General features: G+C 55.4%; 1 protein-coding gene across 7 annotated transcripts; it reads right to left on the bottom strand.

Annotated features, from left to right (window-relative positions):
- Window positions 1–618: 618 nt before the first annotated feature.
- Window positions 619–23532, bottom strand: HPS1 (HPS1 biogenesis of lysosomal organelles complex 3 subunit 1). 7 transcript variants are annotated; one of them, XM_040992341.1, is made up of 20 exons: window positions 23341–23532; window positions 22178–22284; window positions 20458–20574; window positions 15640–15777; window positions 15333–15475; window positions 13957–14065; window positions 11750–11910; window positions 10935–11040; window positions 10221–10322; window positions 10027–10096; window positions 8549–8598; window positions 7390–7557; window positions 7111–7290; window positions 6199–6260; window positions 5606–5740; window positions 5224–5289; window positions 4195–4339; window positions 2449–2562; window positions 1563–1645; window positions 619–1261 (listed from the first exon to the last, which is right to left on the bottom strand). In XM_040992341.1, the coding sequence occupies exons 3-20, from the start codon at window positions 20572–20574 to the stop codon at window positions 1099–1101; spliced, it is 2112 nt and encodes a 703-aa protein (XP_040848275.1). In that variant the 5' UTR covers window positions 22178–22284; window positions 23341–23532; the 3' UTR covers window positions 619–1098. The 7 variants fall into 7 exon arrangements, 6 of the variants coding, with proteins under 6 accessions (XP_040848275.1, XP_040848276.1, XP_040848273.1 ...); XM_040992342.1 differs by having other exon boundaries at window positions 22178–22228; XM_040992339.1 differs by lacking the exon at window positions 23341–23532 and having other exon boundaries at window positions 20458–20595; window positions 22178–23249.
- Between the last annotated feature and the right edge of the window lie 1897 nt (window positions 23533–25429).

Genomic DNA, 25429 nt, shown 5'->3' with positions numbered 1-25429 from the left:
AGACTGGAGGGAACTGGCGGCAAGGGGCACAGCACGCCACACAGTGGCTCTGTCAAGGCAGTGGGCTGGGAGCGCATGGGCATACCCACAGCAGTGCTGGCCTTGCTGGCTGCTCGTGACACTCCAGCCTCTCCTGTTTCCTACCTCCTACCACCAGTGAATTCCTTTTTGACTTCCCCACACAAATGTACACTCCCCCCCAGGTATCTCTCCAGACACTGTTCCCCATTGCCATCCCAGCTCCTCAGCACCCCAGAGACAGACCCCTCTTGTGTGTGAGTCTTGTGTTTGTGCAACACAAGGCAACCACTTTCACAGCCGGGGACACTTATTGCTGCAAGGTCACTTCTATTCACGCCAGCACCGGCCTCTGCTGTTCCCAGTGTTCTCGGATGGTCTCCTGTGCTTGGATCCGTCATGGGAAGATTTAGAAACCCCCAGAATCTAGAAACACACCCACCAAGTCAATCTGGATCCCTGGGCCCTGGCCTAGAGCTCAGAGCCAAAACCCCAGGTCAAACAGAGGCTGGCACGGCCGACAGAAAGGACCAGGATCCAGTGAGGGCCTCCCCTGCCACAGAGGGCCCCAGGAAACCGGCATGCTGGACGTAACTGGTGACAATAACATTTATCAAGCACTGAACAAACACTTGACAATCCTCTAAGTGTCGGGGAGCAGATGCAAAGCCTCAGAAATTTGCCCAGAGCTCAATGAGGTGGTGGCACAGCTGGAACTGGAGCCTTGCCAACGAGAACCCTGTGCCTGGGACTTGAAGCAGCTTCCTCTGCTCAGGTAACAGTGTAAATGGAGGGGTTCCGCACTGGGGACTCCCCTCCATTCTCCTCACGGCCCATGGCCACAGCCACTATTTTCAGAGGGCGATAACTGAAAACCCACATCTTGACCTTCCCTCCAGAGGGAAGGGCTGAAGGGTCCTCCTGGTGGTCCAGGTGGAGTTCAAGGAAGCCTGTGGCCTTGACCTCCACTCAAGATGCCACCATGGCCAGGAACAGGTTCATGCTGTGGTGAACACTGGCAAGCACAGGTGGACTGCTGGCAGGTGTACAGGTGGACTGTGCCACCGGCATAGAGTGGGACTAGGGCAGGAGGACACGGGAGGATTCCCCCAGGCGTCGGGCCAGCTGGCTGGCCTGCTGCACCAGCAGGTCCGTGGGGATGACTGACAGGTGCAGGGCCAGCAGCTCGTAGCACCTTACGGCCTCGGCTGGGTGGTTCTTGCTGTAGTAGCGCAGCAGCTTCCTGTGGGTGCAGGCAGTAGAAGAAAAGTATTCAGGAGCCAGCAGTCAGGCGACCCATCGCCATGGGAGAGCCCACCCTTGGATGCCCACACCCTTGGATATTCCCATGAGGCTTCCAGCCCTGGATTGACGGTGCCTGATCTGACTCCTCACTGATTCAAACTCCAAGGCCCAGCTTAGGCCGTGGTCTATCCATCCTCCTGGAGGCCTGCTGAGGACAGGCATGCCCCCAATCAGGATGCCCCCCCAGGGGGCAGCTGGCACTCAGCACCCAGCACTGGGTACCTCTAGCAAGACATCACCTGTAGTAGTTGCCTCCCAGCATGCCAATGGGGATCACATCGTCAGAGAGGACGGGCACCTCAATTATCTGCAGCTTGTACCCCTGAGGAAGGAGGAAGGGAGATAGTGGGTGAGGGGAGCAGGGGATGGCACAGCATCACTCTGTGCTGGGGGCTGGAGAGAACATGCGGCCTCCAGTTACCGAGACCTCACATCTGTGAAGTGGGGACAACAATAATTACTTACAGAGCCAGTGAGGAGCGTGTCACCTGACACGCAGGCACTCTCCTTGCTGTGACCAAGTGGACCCAGAGCAGTGGCAGGTGGTGGGAGGGGATGGGGGTATGCGGCCCAAGAGACCAAGGGCCGTGAAAAATAGAAAGCATGACCCCTAGAGAGAAGGAACAACTGCAGCGACAGGGGGAATCTAGAGAAAGGAAAGGAACGGGAGAGATAGCAATCATAGAAAATAGCTGCCCATTCCAGGGCTGGCATGGCAGCTCAGTAAAGTCCAGAGGAAGCAGCCCAAGCCCAGGAGGCAAGAGATCTGAGCCCCACATCATGCCACCCTGGGCGGGCTGGGTAACTGCTCCCACCCTTAGATCATCCAGGGGCATGCTGGGAATGCCAGTGTGGTCAGTGTGGCCATCTGAGTACAGGCTGACCTGATGCCCCTCAGGCAATGGCACAGCATACCAGCTGGATGGGAGAGGGATCACAATGCCACATGCCCTCATGAGAATGGCACTTTAGCTCTAGTCCCTGCTCACAGAGCTTACCTGTCCTACCAGGGCAAGAAGAGTTGAAGCGACTGACAGCAGAACACGATTGGGAAGAAAAAGGGGAGAGTTACAGGGATGGAGAGAGGTTCGGGCCATCCTGCCCTGGGAACCTGGCCACACCCACCATGTCATTCTCGAACCACAGGAAGTAGGAGCAGTAGAAGTCCCCCTCCTGGAACAGCAGTGTGGTGTAGCCCTTCTGCAGATACCTGCGCGCCAGCCGGATCAGAGCCCAGACCTGGGGGAGGAGGAAGCGCGTTCATTACTGCCCTCATGGCCATGGCCTTTCCTCGACGCCCATCTGAGCTCTGTGGGGAGGCGGAGCAGTGAGCTGAGGGTCCTTGGCTCCGAACAGGAGCTGAGGGATGGCTCATCATTGGAGGGGTGGATGGACTGACTATCCCTGCAGCTACTGTGCCAGAAAGCATGGGTAGAAGCACTTTGCAGAACTTTACACACAGAAGGAGGTCAGGATGTGGCCAGTTGGCCAGCCTCCTCTGCCAGGGGTCAGGTGCTCATCCAGGCTCCTGTGGGGCTGGAAACTGCAGCTGTGGATGCCACAGCAGGGGGATGTGGGGAAGCATGTTGGTGTGTGCCGCTGTTCAGGCCACACATGCCCTCTGTCCAGGTGAGGGCTCACCAGGTGATGAGATGCACACACAGGACCTGTCGGTCCCCCCTGGCCAGTTCTCCTGCTAATGCAGGGACTGTCACCAAGGCTGCCTGCTGAGTGCCCAAGGGAAGGCACCATTTCTGCACCCCCAGGGCACGGAGGGCCCCCTGTCCAGTCACAGCATGCTGCTGACAGAGTTCTGCAAATGCACACGGGGCCCAGCGTGCTCTGGGGCCAGTCAGCCCTGCAAACATTCCCCCGTCTGACTTGAAGACTCCATTTCCGGGAATCCCTATCAAGGAGCTGGCCTGAGGCGAGGATGGAGGAGGTGTGTCCTGCGGAATCATTCCCAGCTGTAGGAGCCTGGAAACTGTCTCGCCATTCAAACAGCGGGCAGATGACTAAGTGAATGATGTTAGATTCACACAAGAGACGATCATGGAACTAAAAATTATGCTTATAAAGAATTAAAGAACAAATGCACCTGGTGCAAAGTGAAATGAAAGCAAGAATGCTTTCATTCTCTGCCGAGAACAAAGGAAGGAAAATTACCAGATAAACCCGTCTCTAGGCAAAAGGCTGGAAAGCAAGGGGGTGCTGGTGCCATTAAGTGCCTGAGAAATTCTAGTTGAGCAGGTGCCACGTGCTGTACCCAACATTAATGCATCATCTCACGTAATCATCCCAGGGTTGCCATGAAGTAAAACGCACCGTCCCCTCCTGCACTCAGGCCAGTACCTGAGACCAGAGCCGGGCGGAGGAGAGCAGGGTCTGCCGCACAGGCCGCTGGCCGCCCTTCTCCCTGAGCGTGCAACCCCGTGCGTGTCTTGCTTACAAAGCGGATGAGATGGCCCCTCTTCCTCGCATCCATGAAGAAGGGTCAGTTGTCGGGAAGTAAAAAAGCTCCCGGAGAGCGAGGCCTTAGCAAAGACCCCTTGTGGTTTTCCATTTCTGACGCCCGCGTTGGCTGCCTTCTGTACTGTTTTAGTTATTCAACAAACACTCGTGAACAGTGTACCAGGCTCCAGGCACTTCCTGCAGTGTCCTAGGCACCCTGCCAGCCCACACACAGTAGGGTGCACTGACAGGTGCTGCCCCACAGTGAGTATTGGACCCCTTGTGTCAAGAAGCTGACCGAGCAGGCCCATGAGGGCGTGGCAATGCTGAGAAGGGCATGGCAAAGGTTAAGGTTAAGGTAGGGGGAGGGGAGCAGAGCCCCAGGGGGCCTGTTCTTCCTGGGGAGGGGTTTGTGGTTACCTTGGTTTTGATGAAGGCAGCCAGGGGCCCCTTGCCCAGCTCTGAGGACGTCTTGTCACTGCTGCTGAGGGACGGCGCCACCATGTGCCCAGTGGTGCGGTCTACGTAGATGAAGTGCACCAAGCCTGGGAAGTCTTCCAGGTAGGTGAGGGCCTGGGTTAAGGTCCATGTACAGCCTGGGACCTCGGGGAGTGGCCTCCGCCCGTCCTGGGCTGCCCACACAGCCATACGATGCCCCTGCAAGGCCGCCTGTGGCTCCAGCCCCCTGCTTTCTGGGAGCTTGTGAGCCTGGAGGAGGTCTGGGCTTTGTCCCCCCACTGAGGGCCAGGGCCAGCTGTACGGAGTGCAGAGCTGTGCTGGACACAACATTGCAGTCTTGCCAGTCTGCACAGGTTGCCTTGAGGGAGGGAAGGCTCCTACTCAAGAGCAGAATAGACCCCGCAGAAGCGTGGTGGCAGACCCACAAGGGCCCTGGCATCCCTCTCCGGTCCAGTGAAACCCCTCCGGGGACTGGCGCCTGATGCAACAGCCATCTCAGGAGAGGAGACACTGCTTTACATAGAAGCCCTCAGAAAATCTGTTTCCCATAGTGCTAATCAGCGCCTCATGCTGAAAGGGCCAAGGCGACTTAGAAATGGCTTTTCGAGCAGGGACAAGTGCCCACTGCGGGTCTCCTCGGTGACAATCCAAGGAGGACATGGCCTTCCAGCACCAAGGGGACTGCAGCAGTCTCCCTTCTTACCCCCACAGAAGACTTGTCACTGGACAGGTCTCCTTGGCCCTCACTGGAACTCACTGGACAATGCTGGCATGAAGAACTGCTGAATTAACTTTGGGGCAGTGGGGATATTTGTAATTTTGGACTTGGAGAGATACCCTAAGGTGGGGTGCCAGGACACTGCATCCTGCATTTCTGTGATTATGAAGCAGCTATGTAGGAGGGGGCTCCCTAGCCCAGGAGCCTGCAGCTCTGTCCAGGAGCTGGCACAGGGGACAGGCAGGTGCGAGGATGCTCAGGCATTAGGATATGACACCATGGTGACGTTTCTCCTGCTTTTCACCAGCAGAAAGTCCTTCCAGTCGCTCAGCTTCTCCCTGCCAAGGAAGTGCCTCTGTGGGACAAGCCTCCAGGCCTGGGACCGCCCTGCTTGGCTGTGCAGGCCCCCAGGTCTGTAACCACCCCCGCTCGGCTATGTGGGACAAGCCTCCAGGCCTGTGACCGCCCTGCTTGGCTGTGCAGGCCCCCAGGTCTGTAACCACCCCCGCTCGGCTATGTGGGACAGGTCCCCAGGCCAGGGACCGCCCCACTAAGCTGTGTGGGACAGGTCCCTAGGCCTGTGACCGCCCTGCTAGGCTGTGTGGGATAAGGCTCCAGGCCTACTCAATAGTGCAGGCCCCATGCCACACTTACTGTAGGAGCTTCTGGGCCTGGTCCTGCAAGTGCTGCGGCAGCTGGGGGCCACCCCTGTCTGGTGCTGTGTTCAGGAAGCTGAGGCGGTAGATGGTACACAGCTGTCGCTTCACCTTCCCGCATGCCTGGAGCAGCCTGGGCACCGGGGGCGAGGGCATTATGGTGAGAAAGGCCTAGAAGGTACTCAGCCCTGGGGGGCACCCCTGCTCAAACAGACTCAGGTGGGCACTGTGTGGGCCTCCGTGAGACAGGGGTGGCTCCCTAGACCTTTCCTACTGGGACTCCACATCCACCTGCTGGGCTTTCCTTGCCATGTGGCACCTTGTCCAGCCTCATCACTTTGCTTATTTCGGGTGTGGGGGAACCGGAACTAGCCTGGTGCTGGAGCTGCAGTGGCTGGAGGCCAGGCCCTGGTCCACCACTGGGGGCCGTTCCAGACTCACTGTGGGCTGGACTCAGCTTCCTCAGGACCCTTCCACTTGGATGCTGCTCCCTGAACTCTCTCTGCTCTTGGCCTTGAAGGACACGGTGGTCTCTGGGAAATGATGCCCTGCCAAATGACTGTGCTCTTACCCTCAGAGCCCACGACTTACTCCCATGATGTTGCTGGCTCAGTTCTGGAGAAGGCCTTGGTCTTGAACTCCAACCAGGTGCTCTGTGAGGAGGATGGGGGTGAGGTAGCTTCTGACCATGTTTCTCCATGACGTCCAGGAGGACACCTTCCCCACAGGGCCTTGAGAAGGCCCCAGACCTCTGGCCAAAGCTGGCTCCTCCAGCAGGTCCCACCTGTACCGTGTACCCCACATTCCCCTCCCTCAGTGGGTGATGTCTACAGAGTGATCTTCCTGGGTCAAGTGCATGGACGCCTGGGGTTGGCAAAGTGAGGGAACACACAGAACAGGCAGTGGCTGCAGGTGGTCTGGAAGGAAGAGGTCCTCAGGGACAGGGGCCAGCGAGGGGCTCATGGGGGGTGAGTTGGACCTCACTAAGAGAGAGTGCCATCTATCCCACATGCCTGTTACGATGTCCAATGCCCCGTGAGTGTTGCACCACCTGCTGGCGCCAAGGAAATGAAGTCTGAGGCTTCCAGCATTTGCTGTTTCCTCCTATTTTGCTCACTTTTGGGCCAACCTGCCACAGGGCGTCCCCTTTCCCCAAACAGCCCCAGCTGCACGGACTCAGCAGCTCCTCTTCCCGAGGTCCCTGTCCAGCCTGGCTGCGGCCCTGGGCTGACACGCGGGCTATACCTCCGGCCTTAGCTTTTCGCCAGATCCCTCAGGGGTGGCAATGGGGACACCCAGCAGCCTGGACACATGGAGGGACAGACCCCAAACCTATGACACTCAGGCTCTGGCTTTGCCATCAACTGTGTGACACTGGCCAAGTCACCTCAGTTTCCTTGTCCTATAGCAGCCTTCACAGCTCACACTGGCTCCTGAGCCCATGCAGGGGCAGCTGCACTGTGCTTCTCCCAGGAGGGCAGCTGCACCCAGGCCCCACCTCACCTGCATCTCCTGTCCACTTCGACTCTTGACAAACTTGTCCATTCTCTGACGTAGCTCTCCCATGAGCGGCTGGGACCGCAGTGCACTGCCGGCCTCCTGGCCCTCCTTCAGCTTCTTCTCCAGCAGGGAAAAGCCGTCCAGCAGCTGGTACAGCACCAGGGCCAGAGGTGTGCTGGGGCTCTGTGGGACAAGCAGAGGGCAGGACAGCAAAGGGGGTGGCTGGTGGTAGAGCAGCCACCAGGACCTGTGCATCGCCAGTTGGCCTCGGGGCCTTGGTACCTTGGTCAAGAGCACCATGTTGACACCGGGCCACAGGGGCAGGCAGTACATGGTATGGGGCACCAAGGGGCAGTAGTTGTCTTTCACGTTGGCATCTAGGAAGATTCTTCTGGGGCCTGAGGGTGTTGGGGAAGGAGGAACCAGTGTCTCAAGGGTGTCCTCAGCTATCTGTGAAGCAAGACACATGGGCAGGAAGGGGTGAGAAAGGATGCGGGAACCAGCTGGCCTCCCCCACCGCACTGCTGTCAGCCATGAGCACCAGCAAAGGCCTGTTCCGAACCCCCACACCCTGTCATTGCAGTTCCAGTTCTGCTGCTGTGGAGAAGGGCCACAGAGGCTGGGGACAGGAGGGGACGGGAGGGGACAGAAGGTGAAGGCCATTGGTGAATGCAGGAAGAAGGCACTCTACCTTTCCTCCACCAGCCACTTTCACAACACCTGACAGACTGGGGAAACTGAGGCAGAAAATGAGCAAATGAGCAAAGCCTTGAGTCAAAAGGACCTTAGTGGGAGCCATCAGAGAGCTGAGGAACTTATTGAAACTTCTTGAAAATGCCACAGAGATTTCTCAGTAGGATGACTCCAATGTTGTAGACAACTGGACACAATGGCCTGCTGATCCCAGGCACTTGCTAAATAAACAGCCACATGTGCAAGGGTGAGCTCTCCAGGAGCGCTCCCTGCACCCTGATGCCGCTGCAGGGGATCTAAAGCAGCAGTGTCAAATGCTCCAGAGCTCAAGCTCGACGGAGAACACAGACAGGCGTACATGTGCACCTGCAGCCTGTGTGTGCAGAGCGACGGGAGGCAGGGCAGAAACCTTTACTTTTATATTCCAAAATTTTACCGGAGTGACTTAATGTATACATTTTTTTAAGAAGCTAACATGAAGGTGAATGCACAGCGGGGAGAGTGGAGAGTTGGCGGAGGCTGAGGCCCAGTGCCTGCAGGCAGACACACGAGCAGGAGGGGACACAGGCATCCCTCCAGCCAGGGCTGCCCTCTGGCATTAGGGACCAGTCATGGCGGATGAGCCCTGATGTGGGCACGAGGAAGGTTGGTGCCAGGCAGTCATCCTGGAGAGAGGCCTTGGAACACCCTGTGCCCACTGTAGCACGCAGGATCAGCAGGTGACTGGGCAGAGCCAGGGTGGACTCACCTGTGGAGCATCGGTGGGTGGGGTGCCCCCCTCCAGCCAGACAGTGCTCCCTGGAAGCCAAAGTAAGAACAGAGTGAAGTGTTCAGCCTGGGAGCGCAGACAGGGATGCAGTAGCAGCCTGGGCTGGGGTACGGGACACTCGCAGCCCCACAGCCTTAGCATTCTTGCCATCCACAGGTAGGGACAGGGGCTTCAGTGTGGCTGTGGCCACTCACTGCTTCTCATCCTCTCCATGTCAGCAAGCACCCGGGGAACACAGAGGCCTCACCCAGAGACAGCTGCCAGAGCAGAGATCCTGGGGGTGCGGCTGGCAGCTGGGGGACTGGGGGAGGGACAGGGGCCTCCTAACTCTGCCCTCTCCAGAGGTCTGTGTATTGTTGAGTGAATACACTGTGTATTCACTCGACAAGCTAGTTCTGAGGCCCTACTACCTGCTGGGAATGGTGCTGCATTTCCTTCCTAATCTAGCATACAAAACCCCACAAGGAACCCACTGCATGTTTTGAAATATCACATGTTTGTAATAATACTGTTCTCTCTTAGATCTCATTGTAAATGGCCCTCATTTATAACCACACTTCTCTGGGGGGAACACACGCCCGTGCTCAACATCTGAGTTACAAACAGACGAGTGTGACTGGAGCCATTTGTAAGCGGTGTGTTGTGGGCACAGGGGAGCGGCATTATTCACAGCCCTGAGGTCTGGAGACAGGAGGCGCATGATGAATGAGGGCAAGGAGTGCCAAAAGCGGGGCTGATTCTCTTGGTCTCTTGGAGCACTTAGGAAATAGTGCTAAGGGCCTTTCCCACAGAAAAAAAAAAAAAAAAAAACCCACACATCCCAGGACCCAAAGTGAGCGACCTCTAGCCCAGCGGCTTTCCACACAACCTCCTTTCGGCTCAGCCCACCCTGCTCTGCCCTCGGATGATGAAGCCCAGGCAGACCTGTGCCAGGGCACGGTGACCCAGGCAGTTGGCTTTCTGCTTGCCTGTGCCTCTGAGCTAGGTCGTCTTTCTGTCATAATACTTTTTGATTATTCATGGCTTCTCATTTTTACTGTTTACCTACATACTTTAAGGAAAAAAAGGTAAAAAAAAAAATAGACCGAATATTCATTCATAGCTTAAAATGCACTTAAAATGCAATGATCGCTGCTGAATTTTACTTGTTAACTTTAAGGAAGAATGATGAGGCTAAGGCACAGGTAGACACGAAAAGTCTAAATGAGATCAACTTGTCATTGAAAGCTTTAAAGGAGTAGCGTTGGCCACCCTTGGGTGCAAGCTGGGGCTGGCAGGGAAGTGGGCGTGGGGAAAGGAAAGGGGGGAGGGGCACTCTAGGAAGCTGAAGGAGCTAAGCTTGAGCATAGCTCCCAACTGACTGGGTGTGGGGGTGCCCTGAACTCTAAGACAGATCTCCAGGGCTGCCCACTGGCTGGTGCCGCTGCCACTTCCTCCCCGCCCCCACCTGGACACACCTGAGCTCTGTTCCCCGGGGGATGGAGCCGGCGTGAAGTACTCCTCTAGGAGGGAAAGGCTGTCTGTGTCCTGGGAGGGAGAGGGGACAGCTCAGTGTGGCCACTCCAGGCCCTGCTCTCCCCGGGGAGGTGCCACAGGTCGGGCCAGGAGGCGAAGCAGGCCCTCTCTGCACCATGCCACGTACTGAACACACCTCTGTTTCCACGGAACTGTTCCCGCGTGTGCCTGCAGGGAAAGGGCGCCAGGCCTGCTGCACGGGGAGGGTTTGGCTGCTCTGGGGTCTCCGTGGGGAAGGCTGTAGGGGTCCAGGAGACACAGGTTAGCACAATTCTGCCCTGGTTCCCCTGCATTGGTCTTCCGCCTCACAGCTCTGCACAGGCATGCCCTGAGTACACGGGCCACACTCCCTGTGGTTGTTACAGTCTCAGGGGGTCCAGTCTTTCTCCAGAACCCTCTGAAACTCCAGGAATTCTAACCCTCCACCCCATGATGACAGTGGCCAGCACCCCCCGAGAGTTCCCTGTGCCCAAGCACGGCTGGCTCTATGTGGACTGTTACCTCCATCCCTCACGACAACCCTGAGAGGTGATGGCAATGCCATCCCCACAGTTTGACCCGGGGAATCGAGGCTCAGAGGGGCAAAGCCCTTGCCCGGCTCACACAGCCAAGCAGAGAGGCCAGGTTTCAAACCAGGCCCCATTCCAAACTCTGCACCTGTAACTCAGGGGCCAACATGATTCTCCACCATTTGAAAGGGGCAACAAACAGCAATGGTTAGCCGCAGGCCCAGAGCTGCGACCTGGAGACCACATGGCCTCCTCAGGGGGGCCTGCCCACCATGCCGGTGGCAGCTCTGCTGGGCCATCTCCCCGCTGGCTGCCCACCATGCACACAGCTGCCCCGAGACCTGAGTGTCACTGTCATCCTCCGCTGTGCTCTCGCTCGGGTACAGGTCCTGAACCAGGAGGATGAGGGCAAGCAGGTCGGCCGGGCGCAGGGAGCTGGCACCGTGGCTGTGGGGACAGGAGAAGAAGCTGCCCGTCAGTGCTTACTGGGGACTGGAGGGGAGAGGAGGGAGCGTCCGTGCAGGTGGCAGGCAGAGCACAGGAGTCTGCAGCGTGTATAGCTGCTGTTGGTAGGGAGAGAGGGAAGGATGGCGGAGGGAAGCAGCAGGGATAAGCATCAGGGATGACAGGGCTCAGCACAGCCTGGAGGGAGGAAACAATCCAGAAAAGCGGGTGAGCTGAGAGAGGCTCAACTGGTAGGGCTTCGTGGAAGAGGAGATGGGTCTTTAAGATTTTCTTTGCTCTACAGGCAGAGGGAACAAGAAAGGGTAATGGGTTGGTGTGGCGGCAAAGCAAGGAAAGCCAATATCTGCTAGGCTGGCATCCTATGCAGGCACCAGTTCAAGTCCTGCCTGTTCTATTTCTGATTTAGTTCCCTGCTAATGCATCTGGGAAAGCAACGGAGGATGACCCAAGGGCTGGAGCCCCTGAATCCAAGAGCCAGAAGAAGCTCCTGTCTCCTGGCTTTGCCCAGCCCAGTCCCTGCCATTGAGGCCATTTGGGGAGTGAATCAGAGGACGGAAGATCTCTCTCTCTCTCTCTAGTTCTGTAACTCTGTTTTTCAAATAAGTAAAATTCATCTTTAAGACAACTAAACAAAGACAGGCTGAGCGCGGGAGGGCAGGGCTCCCCCCTCGGCACGCACACCCGGGCTCACCTGGAGTAGAAGGCCAGCAGCTTGGAGTGCACAAGCAGGAAGGCATGCAGGGCTTCCTCACCGGCCCGCTCGGGGCTGCTGTTGACGGCCTGGACGCAGTGCCGCTCCAGCGCCTCAATGCACAGCTCACAGAGCTGAGGGTGAATCAGCCGCTCCACAGCCTGGTGGGGTCAGTGGGGAGAGGCCGTGTCACCTGCCTGCCAGGCCACCTGCAGGTCCCAGGCTGCATGCGCTCACACCGCCCTGATGGGGGCAGAGAGGAGGCCACATCAACAGCTTGCCATTCCACCTGCCCGCCTGCCTGCCAGCCCCAGTCTGCATCATGCTGCCCTGGGCTCTGATCTGGCCCCAGACACCTGCGGAGAGGGAGACTGGCCCAGCCACGGCCTCAGCCTTCCCCGGCCTTACAACTACTCACTGCACGCAGGGGCATGAAGCTACAATGGGCAAGTAAGTCAGTCTAAGGAGGAAACACACAGCACGGAGCTGGGGAAACTTGTGGGGTGTTCACAGAAATGTCCCTGAGGAGGGGAAAGCCTGTCAGAGACAGGCAGGGGCAGACACTGCAAGTGGAGGCGACAGCACACACCTGAGGTTGGGCAGAGCTTGGGGCACGGCTGTCCAACCAAACACAAGGAAAATGCTACACATAATTTAAGACCTCCTCAAACCAAATAAGTGAAACTAATCCTAACATCGTGCTCTACCCACTATATCCAAACAGACAGCAACATACAGTACAAACACATGAATAATGGATGCTTCATTTTCTTTCTTTTCTTTTTTTTTTTTTCGCACTTATGTCATCCAAATTGGCATATAATTCTACGTGCACAATGCCATTCAGTGTTGACCAGGGACATTTTGAGTGTTCGACAGCCACATGCAGCCAACAGCTACCACATGAGCTAGTTAACGTGGAGTATTCTTGAAGCTGAAAGAAGTCCCATGTAGGGCCAGGGCACAGCAAGCGAGGACAGGAGAGGTGGGGGAGGAGGGGGAGAACGGCAACAGATCACACGGGAACAAGGGGGAATCTCATCCTGACTGCAGCAGCTCACCTCCTAGAGGAAGCCTTGCCCCACAGAGTCGACAGTGACAACCTCCACGCCGCTGGTGGCACCGAGATGCTGACACCTCGAGCATGCACTCCTACGGCTGAGTGAGCCAGCCTTTGCAGAGCAGGGGGAGGTGAGGAGCGAGGTCGGGGGGAGGGGCTCAGAACGCTCTAAAGAACCACCAGTGAGTGGGGGCGTGAGAATGAATTTCTTTAGATCTATTTTCCTGTTTATTCACATTTTCACATCTGAAATGGCCAAATGGAGTTATATGGGGGGTGGGGGGTGGATCTTAGTCAAACTGGTCTAGTCATTTCAAATCTCCTATTATTTGTTCATTTTGTGACTCTGACATATGAACTATTTCATAGCTGTTTCATATTTTGCCCCTAATAATTCCAGTCTTTCAAGCTCACTGGGCCAACCCTTCGACCTCTCCTGACTCCCACGCATCTTCCTGTTCTCCTGACTTTCTTTAAGTGGGAACCCATTTCTGTCTAATGTTAATCTGCAGTGGTTTTCAAGGTGTGGTTCCTGCGGCAGCACAAACAGCATCAGAGCAGGGAACTCGAGCGCCCACATCCTAGACCCAGCGGATGAGGTCCTCCAAGGACAAGGCCCAGCAATAGACCCCCGCCCCCGGCAGGTGTGCTTGAAGAACACTGGAGTGCAGGCACACTGTTCTGGGGAGAAGTGGGGTCTGTCTACAGTGAGCCAGCTGCCCACAGCTGACCACAGCTGCTGCGACTGCTCAGGCTCAGGGCTCAGCGGGGACTGAGGGCTCAGCTCGCCCAGGCCGGTACTGCCTGGGGCTGCTGTCTGGTGGCACCGTCGGTACCATGTGAAGGCAGGGCAGGCCTGCCTCTGGTGCTGATTTTGACTGGCTTGTTTTTATCATGCCCCACTCTAGCTTCAGCTCAACCTCCTCTTTTGGGGAGAGGGGCCGGGGTGCCAGGCTATCTCTGGAGAGCTCTGTTAACTGCCACAAGGAGCAAGCTGCATCCGGGATCTAGCAGCCTTCACACAGGAAGGCACACCTGATAATCGGGCCCAACCCGGAGCCAGAGAGAACACCTGTCAGCTAGGGGCCGCAATGTCCTTGTCACCAGGTCTCCAACCGGGATGCCCCCTCCCGTGCCCCGTAGTCACCTCCACAGCAAAGCATTGCTCCTGCTCCCGCAGGCGGCCGTAGGTCCACAGCAGACTTTGGAAATGCTTCCACACCTGCACTCGCTGCTCCAGGTCCGGGGGCCGCAGTCTAGGGGCAGAGCCGAAAGCTGGTTATCCTCCCCAGCCCTGACCCAAGGAGCTCAGCCCTGGGTGAGTGTGCCTGGATGGCCACGCACTGCCCCCCGTACCCCGGGGCCAGCCAGCTGCCCCTCAAGGAGTGGCGGGTGGGGATCCGGGAGTCAGGCCTTCCTGGGCCTCTCCACATGGATCCATCACACAGAGCCAGCTAGAGAGAGCCAGGGTGGAGTCCACTTCCTTACACATCTCAGCCACCATGGCTCTGCAAACAGACCCCTGGGCTCTGCTCTCTGCATGACATCCAGGGTCAGGCCGCTTTAAGCGGGCAGACGGTACCACAAACACCGTGTGTGTCATAGGCACACCAGCCCCTTCCTGGGAGAGGACCACTACCAGCTCAGCCTTTGCTAACTTAACTGGCAGGTATCTCAGCATGGCACTCTCCCAACTCACCTCCCTGCTCAGCATGGGCCCCCCCCTCCGACCTCACTCCTCATCTCCCCCTGCTCTGCAAAGGCTCTCCCTCTGACCTTGTTCCTCACCTCCCCCCTGCTCTTCACCTCCCCCCCACTCAGCATGGACCCTCCCTCTGACCTCTCTCCTCACCTCCCAGCTCAGCAGTGGCCCCTTGTTCATCAGCACTCACTCCCACTGCTTCCCTGCTCAGCACACACTTATGTCACCTCCACACTAAGCAGACAAAAGGTTTGAACTCTGTAACTTCTCCACTCCTGTTGGTGATCAGGGAGTGACTGTACGAACCTCGCTCTCTGCACTCCCCATCTCCACCAAGCGCCTTTCCTGGGCCCCACCCACCTTGCACAGGCTTTATATCACGGTTCTCTTCTGCCAGGTCCTTCCCTGCAGGCGTGGGGATGGACTCGGGTCGGCACCCCTCAATCCCAGGAGAAGGGTCACAGGCTGCAGGAGTGCCCAGGGGTGAGAGGGAGGATGTACAAGCTCTGAGCAGCCAGGGAGCCTTGGCACAGATGGGGTTCCTGGCAGCAGATGACTGATGTTGGGGAGTGGACAGAGCCTGGGACGGGAATTCTGAATCCAACCCGCTAGGCTGCACAGAGCTGCCAGCTAGACTGCCCGCAGCAGGGAACTAATGCTGTTCGTCCTCAGTTTCTCCATATGAAATGAAAGGGTCAGACCAGATGGTCTCCCGGGGTCCGCGGAGCGCTGCTGCTCTGACACAGGGCATGGTCAGTGGCAGAGAAGGGAACAGCAGGTGCCCATCCCAGGACAGGGCGGGACCAGCTCTGGGGACTCACTCCTTCCGGATGAGCTGGCTGTCCACGGTGACCAGCCCGAAGTGTACCTCGAACAGGTATTTGAGCACGCATAGCTTGCGCCGCAGGTCGTCCTCACTCTCTGTGTGGTCTCCATTGATGGCGATGAACAGGCATTCACCAAACTGTGGGCACAGCCGGGCCATGTCAGCCAGCCCCTCCCCACCCCCAGCCCCACGCTCAGGGGAGGCAAAGGTTCCAAAGGACTCGCAAGTTCAAGATGAGGCATGGCAGGTGGACTGCGCATGTTGCCAAGAAGAGGACTGTGGGCCCAGGGCCGCGTGCTCACCAGGTGAAGGACATACAGGTGGTCGCCATTCTGCGTTGAGAAGCAGGTGTAGGTGTCCGAGAGCTTCTCTAGCATCGTCATGGAGGAGATGATGACAGGGGCCAGCAGCATGCTGAGCTGGTCCTCCAGTGCGGGGAGCTGCAGCCATGGGGAGAGGACCAGCACTTAGTGCCAGACACGGCGGAGAGAGGCCCTGGCAGGCAAGACCAGGCCGCCCCTCGGGGGGCAGTCTGCAACCTGCCAGGGAGCGTGGCAAGGACAAATGGCCTAGCACCTTGGGTGGGGTGGTTAGGAAGGCCAGGCGAAACCACCTGGTCATTCTGGAGCTGGGCCACTTGGCCACAGGTGGATGTGTGTGGTGACTAATGGAGAACTGGCTAACTCAGGAAGTCCCATGTACATAGCAGCCAGGAATTTGCCCTAGGGAGCAGGACAAAGCTGCATGTACAAAGAGGCTCATACAGCATAATTTGCAATTGCAAACAACTCAAGTAAAACGGACTCACCCAGCATCAGAGAAGTAATTTGATAAATAATTGTGCATGTAAACCATGAAAGGGTTCAAAACTTAAAATACGAACATTGCCATGGTTTGTTCAATTCCTCTCACACAATATCAGATTAAAAAAAAGAGGTTTGGGTGTTTGATATTTACAAAAGCACAGAAGCAGCAAGGCACTGGAACAATACTGAGGCAGTTACTTCTGCCAGTGGCTGGCCTCCCCGCCCTGCCTGCTTGTGTCTTTCCCCGTCTTCCACAGCAAGCAGGCCTTCTCTCTGATAAGCTCTTCTCGTTCATTCTTGCTGCCCTTCCATGGAAGGAACAAAGCAAGTCAACAAAACCGAAAAGGAACTGGACCAGCGAGCTGAGAATCTATGAATATAAGTGGGAGGCAGCCAGCAGAACGGCTGCAACTGCTGCGATTCTCAATGTCGGGATGAAAGGAGAGAACAACTGTGCTGCCCTGGACTGGAGTCGGGAGGAGCCGAGGCTTACCTTGGCGCTCCGAATCCACAAGGAGCTGAGTAAGACCCTGCCTTGAAAAGAGCAGGCAACGGCCCAGCGATAACGTGCAGCTTTTAAAACAGGAGTGGACTACGGCGCCGCGGCACCTGTCTGTACCCTGCCAGCATCCTCAGTGTTTGTAACCACGGGCCACGTGCGCACTCCAGGCTGCCCTGCCAAGCTTTCCCTGGGGACCCTTTCCAGCATTCCTGTCCCAGCTCAGCTGCTCCTCTCCTGACAATGCTCGGCTCACACAGTGCTGCCACCCATCATCTGTCCATCATCACTGAAGGCACAGTGTCTCTCTGCCACCTGGGCCCCGGTCCATCGCCGCACTACAGGGCAGGAAGCGTGCTGCTGCCCGCCGACACATAGGAGCTTCTCAATGCTTCCTGAATGACTAGCCCCTCACAAAGAACCAATACTTGCTAAATTCCTCCCGTGCTACAGATTTCTTTAATGGTCATCAGCAAATTTTATTAACAGAAAATTACTTAAAAGTCCCGATTGTGTACAGCTACTCAGCTTAAAAATAGGGACTTTTCTGGCAAGTGAGGCAGGCGTTTATGGGAGATTATGATTTATGGCATATGGTAATGCATACAGGCGCACTCCCACACTTTATTTGGTGGGATTATAAAGTGATACAGTTTCTTTGAGCGCCTTTTGGTGGGATCTTTCCATTTTTTAGAAACTAACCTTGAGGAAATAATTAAATGTGGCATAAAATTCAGGTACAGATTTCCCAGCAACAGAGACAGTCAACTAGAAGTCACACACGAGTATATATCCAGGACTACGGGAACAAACGAGGACACATTTATTCATCTGCTGGAACATAGTACTTGCACTGGAATTTTGCCTTTGAGAATATTCAACAGAAGTAGAAGAAGGATTTTGATATAATGGCAAGTAAAAAACCAAAAGAACCAGGAAATAAAACTCTAACTTGGGATGATACCAACTATATAAAAGATAAAGAGCCCAGGCAAGTTATTAAAGAACTAACGGCTCTTGGTAGTAGAGTTATGGGCCATTTAAAAAATAATTCTTTGCAATTCTGAATTTCCCACAATTAGTCTATGTTATTTTTATGATCAGAAAAAAAGTAAGTGCTGCAAACATAAAGAATAAAACTTTGAGGGCCTAGTGGCTAAAGTCCTTGCCTTGCCTGTGCCAGGATCCCATATAGGCATCAGTTTGTGTCCTGGTGGCCCCACTTCCCATCCATCTCTGCTTGTGGCCTGGGAAAGCAGTCGAGGATGGTCCAAGGCCTTGGGACCCTGCACCCAGGTGAGAGACCCAGAGGGGGCTCCTGGCTCTTGGCTTCGGATTGGCTCAGCTCCAGCTGTTGCGGGCACTTGGGGAGTGAATCAGTGGACAGAAGATCTTTCTCTCTGTCTCTCCTCCTTTCTATGTATCTGACTTTCCAATAATAAAAATAAATCTTAAAAAAAAACTTTGAAGACTTTCCCCAGTTTGTTATTCATTCAGGAACTGGTAAGTCAGGGCTTTGTTCTTTTAATCTGATTTTTAATAAAGAGAAAGAGAAGGGTGCCACACAGTCTGCTTTTTAAGTTGATCTGGTTGAGGCAATAGTTGTAGAAACAAAATATTTCAAAATTCTTAATTTAAAATGTGCATTTACTGCAAAAAAAAAAAAGCGCTGAACAAATAAACCTGCTTTTTAGCTGACATAAACCCACCCAAATGTCTAAGATCTCTGCTGTCTGATGGGACAAGGCCGTCAGGGAGGACGCCGGGCACTGGCCCACGAAGGTGCAGCAGGCCCACTGACGACTGGCCCACAGAGCCAGCAAGGGCACGGAGAGCAAACAGCCCACGCTGTTGCAGGAACGAGAAATGAAAGGGCTCTTCCCACTGCATCTCTAAGAAAATATTCTTAGTTTTTAATTTTACTCAAAATTTAACTGGAAAAAAATTTAAATAAATTAATTTCTTAAAATGTAGAATGGACATCACATAAGTACCTATGAGAGAGACTGTGTTGTGGTGTAGTGGGTAACACTCCTGCCTGCAAAGCCAGCCAGCATCGCATAGCAGCATTGGTTGAGTCCTGGCTACTTCACTTCTGATCCAGCTCCCTGCTAACGTGCCTGGAAAAGCAGCAGAGGATGGCTCCAGTGCTTGGGGCCCTGTACTCAGAAGAAGGTGCAAGGCTCAGAAGAAACTCCTGGTTCTGACTTCAGGCTGGCCCAGCCTGGGCTGTTGTGGTCATCTGGGGAATGAACCAGCAATTGGAAGATCTCTCTCTCTCTCTCCTTTCATTTCACTCTTTCAAACAAACAAACAAACAAATCTTAAAAAACCAAAACTACAGATGATAACTATTTGTAAACTATATTAAAGTGTTAAAATTGGATGTCTATATGCAACACAATGAACTTTAATCCGTTACTTACAACATGCTCAAAAAATTCCAATTGTATCTCTCTGGGCCAAATACAAAACCCAAACTCTAAACCCTGCAGAGGAAATACAGGGGGAGCTCTGTGACCTCAGGCGAGGCGATGGTCACCAGTGTCCACTGGGCAAACACTGGATGCGCTGGGGCAACCGAAGCGACAGACGTCTGATCTGCCAAAGACATTCTTAACAGAACGAAAAAACAAGCCATGAACTAGAACAAAAATGCTTGCAAAATGGGTATCTAATAAAAGGTTAGTATCCAAACTTGATGAGAAATTCTCAAAATTCAGAATAATGTTAAAAATGGACCAAAAAAAAAAAGGCACATGGAAAGATCTTCAACACCAGTAGTCTAAGGAAAGGAAAATTAAAACCAAATGAAAGCCCAGTAGGCATTTGCTAGAGTGGCTGAAATGAGCAGAGCCAAGTGTCAGTGAAGACACGGAGGGACTGCAACGCTCACACTCCCGACGGAATGTGACACGACAGAGCCATTTGGAAAAGGCCAGCGGCTTCTCAGAGAGTGCAGCAGGTGCGGCCAGGGGCCAGCCGGTCCTTCCCAGGCGAGAATGGAAGCACGTGCCATCACAAAGCCTTGCGCGTCAGCGGGAGCGAATGCTTTATCTGTAACAGGGGGACCTGGGAAATGTCCAGCAGCAGGCAAGTGAACAGACACATCCTGAGGAACGGATGCAGCGCGCTACCACTCAGCAAGCAAGGGGAACGACCTGCTGACACGCTACAACATGCATGACTTGCAGATAATTACGCTGCATGAAAACAGCCAGAGCCAAACCCCAAACTATACCACATTAGGTCTGCGTGATCCCACTTAGACGGTCTATAAAAACAGACCGGTCCATCAAGACCGAATCATAGGCTAGTTAGCAGGAGGAAGGCAAGAATGACAAGGAAAGGAGGGATGACAAACATCTTACTGACTGAATCACAGCTTTAGGGTGGGCACTGTGGTGCAGTGGGTTAGGCCTCCACTTGGGATATAGGCAAGCCGTTCCAGAGGCCCAGTTGGTCCTGGCTACTCTGCTTCTTGCTCAGCAAGCAGCGCAGGATGGCTCAAGTGCTTAAGTCCCTGCCACCACTGGGGATACTCGGAGAGAGCGCCTGGCTCTTTCTCTCAGGACTCCCTGTCTCAGTTAACTCTGTCTTTCAAAGAATCATAGGTCTGTATGCATATCAAATTACTCTAAGTAAAGACGAATGTGTTAAGTTTATGCTAAGCTTTGTAGGTGAACAACTGTCATGGGATTTGAGCTCTGCCTCCCCTCTCCCTCGGCCAGCCTGGCAAGCCCTAGGGCAGTAGTGTCGCTGTCCCCCTTCCCCCCCACCACTCCCCTCCCTGGGGCTGCCTGCGCCACACTCACCTCTTCTTCCTCATTCTCTGACTGCTTGAACTTCAGCCGGAGACTCTCTTCAAACTCCTTGTCTGTCCAGTAGAAGAGGACCTCGGCGCCCTCAGTGGCCACCAGGACGCACTTCATCTGCCAGGAAGAAGCAGGGGCCTGGGTCATGGCCGGCCCCACCCCCGAGCTCAGCCTGAACGGTAATTCTCATGCCCCCAACCGTTCCCAGGGTCTGGGCCACAGGGCAGTGACCCTGAGCGGCCCTGCAGGTGCCAGCTCTCTGCATCCTTGCTGCTGGACCAGTAGGGCCTGTGGTCACTCCTTTCCTCAGGGGCAGGGCTCAGGCTCAGCCTCAAGGGGCAGAGCTGGCATGTGAACCCAGGCCTGTCTCAGGGCCGGTGCTGGGGCTCACACCGGTCACTCCTAACCCTAACCTTCTCTCCACCTACTCCAGGGACCCTGGAAGCAAGTTCGTAAGGAGATCTGGGAGCAAGCCTTGCAGTACCGCAGGCTGAGTCACGACAATGTAAGCATCCTATTATCCGTGTGCCAGTTCAAGCGTCCGCTGCTTGGCTGGCTTCCAACCCAGTTCCCTGCCAAGGAGTCTGGGAAGGCAGTAGATGATGGTCCAAGTGCTTAGGCCACTGCCACCCATGTGGGAGACCCAGAAGAAGCACCTGGTTCCTGGCCTCAGACTCACCTAGCCCTAACCATTGGAGCCATTGGGTAGTGAGACGGCAGATACATGTACCAGCGTCTCCCCATCTTGCTGTTTTATTAAATATATATATGTGTGTGTATATATTTTTTAAAGGAAGGGATGCAGTTGGTCTGAGAGTCTACCCACCAAGGAAGCCACGCTTGGGGGCTGGCAGCCCATCAGCCTCCCCCTCTCAAGAGGCAGCTCCAGTGTCTACTTGGTTATACTGCCTTGCACACACTGTAGCATTCCTGCCACTTCATTCAGATGAGCCCTTGCTTTCTGAGGAAGCGGACCTGCTCCTGGCTCCTTCTCACACCTGCAGCTTCTTCAGCCGCGCCCCCACCTGCCTAGGTCTTTGACCCTTCCAAACCTCAGGGCCCACCACACCTGTGCCTCCTGGGCCACACATTTGGATGCGTGATGATGGGGAGGGGGTTTCATTGCTCAACAACTGGAGAGTCTCCATGCAGAGCTTCCCAGGGTTCTCCTGGCCCTAGGCAGCGCAGCTCCAGGAGCCTGGAGACAGCTCCCAGCCGTGGTGGTGCAGACCCCCCTGGTGAGCCTCGGGGTGGGGACATGTGTATATGCACACACACGCTTGGCTATGTGTGTGTACGCAGCGGCTGCAAGGACCGGAAAGCTGGGCGGCGGCTCCTGCAGCCATCTATGTCCAGGTCCTCCAGAGGCTCGAAGTTTGTTGGGGGTGGCAGGATCAGCTGGACCCTTGAGTACCCCCACCCGTGCAGCTTAGGGATTGTCTCCATGGGTTCACGCCCTGCCTCGGGGGAGGCTAAGAGCGGAGGGGAAGCGTGTGCTGAAGGTGCGCAGCTTAGAGACTTAGCAGGCCTGCCTAGCGGACACCTGGATACAGAGACAAAGAGGAGACCAGGCTTCAGGAGCTGGGTGACAGCGGCATAAGGACCCGGGGAAGGCCGTGGTGAGGAGCGTGTCTGCTGAGTGCAGGAGAACTCAGTCTATTGCCCGCCTCCCACAGGCCCCACGGGTGCTGCCAGTCCATGTGCCACAGGGGGCATCTACCTTATCGAGGAGCACAGGGACGCTTCCAGGCAGCCAGAGGGTCAGCGCAGGCTGCGGCAGACAGATGCGGTCAGTGGTTCGTGCGAGAGCTCAGCCTGCCCCCGTCCCTGGGCACAGAGCAGAGGCCTGAGCGACACAGGGCTCCTGAGGGGCCTCGGGTGGTCAGTCTGCTCGGGACAGTCCGTTTCTCTGTCCCTCTGCCTCTCTCCAGGGGTGCTGGGAGCCCCTCGGTGCAGAGCAGGTCCTATCCCCTCTGTCCTGCGCACAGCACCTCCTGGGCTATGCACTAAACTCTAACAGAATAGGGCTGGCCAGGCCACTTAAACCTCCCGCAGCTTCCAATGCTGCTGGGAAATGGAGGGGTGAGCCCCAGCTCTCCATCCAGCCCCCTCCAAAGCCACCGGATGTTTGGTAAGTAGCCAGGCTGGTTGGTAAGTAACCTTAGCCAACCGGCTTCCTTTAGCAGGGGCCTTCAAAAGCCTAGGGCAAAACACGCCTTGTCCTCTAATTCCACTATCCCACCAATTCTCTGAAGCCCCCTCCATGCCACCCTGTGCAGATGTGGGGGGTGGAGGGGTCATGGTCCTTACTTCTCCACCTCTTTTTAAATAAACTGATTTCAGATCCGTTCCTATAGGGGGAAATGCAAGGAACTGGAAGACGCTGAATGAGGGAGGCTTGCAGAGCGAGCTTGTTAAGCTGCCAGTGACTCAGCACGGGGAAGCTGGAGGGGCCCAGCACCCCTGAGCTCCGCCAGGGCAGGCATGCTTTGCAGCGCACCGACGGCTCTACTTTCCCTTCCTAGGCTGCTGTAAGCAGAACTTGGCAGGTGGCTTCTCGTGATTTCCCTGCTGTACCCCACCCTGCTTCAAAGGGGGCACTCAGGGGACTCTTAGGGGCAAAGGAAGCTGCAGGTGGCACCGGCCACCCTGAGGAACCGCTCCCACCGAGGGCCTATCTTCACCACCGGGAGGGCAGGCGGTCCCCTCCCTGCCGGCCGCTGCCCCGGAGGCCTCGGGGTCTGGCTCCCACCCTCCCCAAGCCCGGTCTGAGCCCTAAGGATTAGCAGTTCGTGGCCGCCCACCTGCCGCCCAGCACACACACTTTTACGGGGTCGTTTCACCCCTAAATCCCCATCTCCCCTACAACCCCGTGCTGCCCACCTCCAGCCCCCGGAAGCGAGCCCGCCCCTAGGCAGCTGCAGAAACTCTGGGTAGGAAGGGCAAGCGACCGTCCCACGGCCACACCCCGACCGCGGACCCTGCTGGCCGCGGAGACACCGTCCAGGGCGGCGCTGGTCCAGGGCCGGGGGCTCACGTACCGGACCGCGGCCCACACCGCCCAGCCGCCCCGAGCACACGGGCGCGCTTCCGGGTTGGGCCACATGACCACGCCACGTGACTCCCTCCGCTTGGGGCCGGCTCGCGGCTCCGCCCCGCAGGTTCGAGCCCCGCCCCTGCCAGGCGTTGCCGCGACCGCCTGCTGCTTCTTCAGACTGCCTCCTCTGAGGTCTGCATCCCCTGATTCTCTCAACATGTTCCTTCTGCGGTGGTCCAAGAGGGCGCAGAGGGACAAAACGTTGGGGGGTTGCACTCGCAGCTGTTTGTCAGACGCTGTCCCGGGCCGTCCCACCTGCCGGAGCAATTCTTCAGGACAACGAGACCCTCCTAGTCATCCTGGAGGGTGTGTGCAGGGCCCACTCGTGATTTTGATTTGCATTTCTCTAATACCGAGCTAGTAATATTTGCTCATTTGTAGATCTGCTTCTGATAAATGTCAATTCTATTATTCTATTTTTGGAGTGTAAGAGTTTTTAATATGTTCTAGATGTAAGTCCCTTATCAGATACATGATTTGCAGAAGTTGTTTTCCCATTAGGTGGTTTGTCTTTCTTTTTATTTGTTCTATTTGAAAGTCAGATTACAGAGAGAGACAGAGAGTTCTTCCATCTTCTGGTTCACTTTCTGAATGTCTGCAATGGCCAGAGCTGGGCCAGCTGGGGCCAGGAGCTCCTTCTGCGTCTCCCACAGGGCCACTTGAACCATCCTCACTCAGCTTCTTTCCCAGGCACACTAACAAGGAACTGGATCAGAATAAGAACAGCTTGGACTCGAACCAATCGACCCTGTGGGATGCTGGTGTTGGAGGCACGGGTTTCACTTGTTGCACCACAACACTGGTCCTGCACCAACATTTTTAATGTTAACCTAACCCAGTTCAATGTATTTTTAGCTATCTATAAGGTTTTGTGCCAAAAAATTTTGTTATTATTGTGGTACAATATCCATATGATTTTCATTTTAACCATTTTTAAGCATCCACTTTGGTGATATTAAATAAATTCATAATGTTGAGCAGCCATTGCTGTCACCTGTCGCCATTGCTCTTATTGTAATAAGACCCATTCCCTGCCCTGCTTCATGTCTGGCACCCACAGAGCTGCTTTCTATCTCCATAACTGCCAATTCAGAGTGATCTACACAGGGGGACTCCGCCAGTACTTCTCCTTTCTGACCGGCTCCTTCCACCTGGCAGAGCAGACTCAAGGCCCATGGATGCCCAGCTCTTGCCTCGTGAACCCTGGACGCCCCTCCACTGCACGTAAACCCCACACGCGGCTCCTCCATTGAGGCGGCCTCAGGGTGCTTTCGCTTGTTAGCTATTGTGGACGGTGCTGTGAAGAATTTGGGGTGCTTTCAGCTCTTTTGGGGCACCCACCTGGCAATGGGCTTGCTGGATCCTATGGTAATCCTGTTTTTAAGTTATGCTGTTTTCCGTAGTGACTGCTCCACTTTGGATTCCTACCAGCAGTGCACAGGGGTTCCAGTTTTTTTCCACATGCTCACCAACACTTTTTTTTTTTTGGTTAGTGAATGGGTGTGAGGTGGCTCAATTTACGTTTTCACTTTGGGCAAGTGCCTGGCCTGTACGGCAGGTCCATGTAGCAAGGTGTGTTAAGCTGCCAGACACTCCCTGCAGTGGATGTCTTGTGTCCGCAGCCTCCCTGCGCCCTGCCGCGCCGTGCCCATCTTTAGCTGCTCCGTAGCTTAGTTAGCACTTGATATTGTGCTTCTTTTCTAAAACTTCCATCATTCCAGTAAGTATAGCTACTAACCCAACACACTAATATCCCATTAGTAAGTATAACTAATAAGCCTGGCCATGCATCACTCTTGTGAAGTGCTCAAATCTTGTGCTTGTGCTGGATTTTGAAATCCCCAGATAATCATCAAGTCTGAAGTCGGTGCTAAG

This window comes from Ochotona curzoniae, unplaced genomic scaffold (genome assembly GCF_017591425.1).
Source record: "Ochotona curzoniae isolate NIBS_2020 unplaced genomic scaffold, NIBS_Ocur_1.0 contig_66, whole genome shotgun sequence".
Classification (NCBI taxonomy): Eukaryota; Metazoa; Chordata; class Mammalia; order Lagomorpha; family Ochotonidae; genus Ochotona; species Ochotona curzoniae.
The sequence above is the reverse complement of the archived record's forward strand: the minus strand, read 5'-3'. Positions and strand labels throughout refer to the sequence as shown.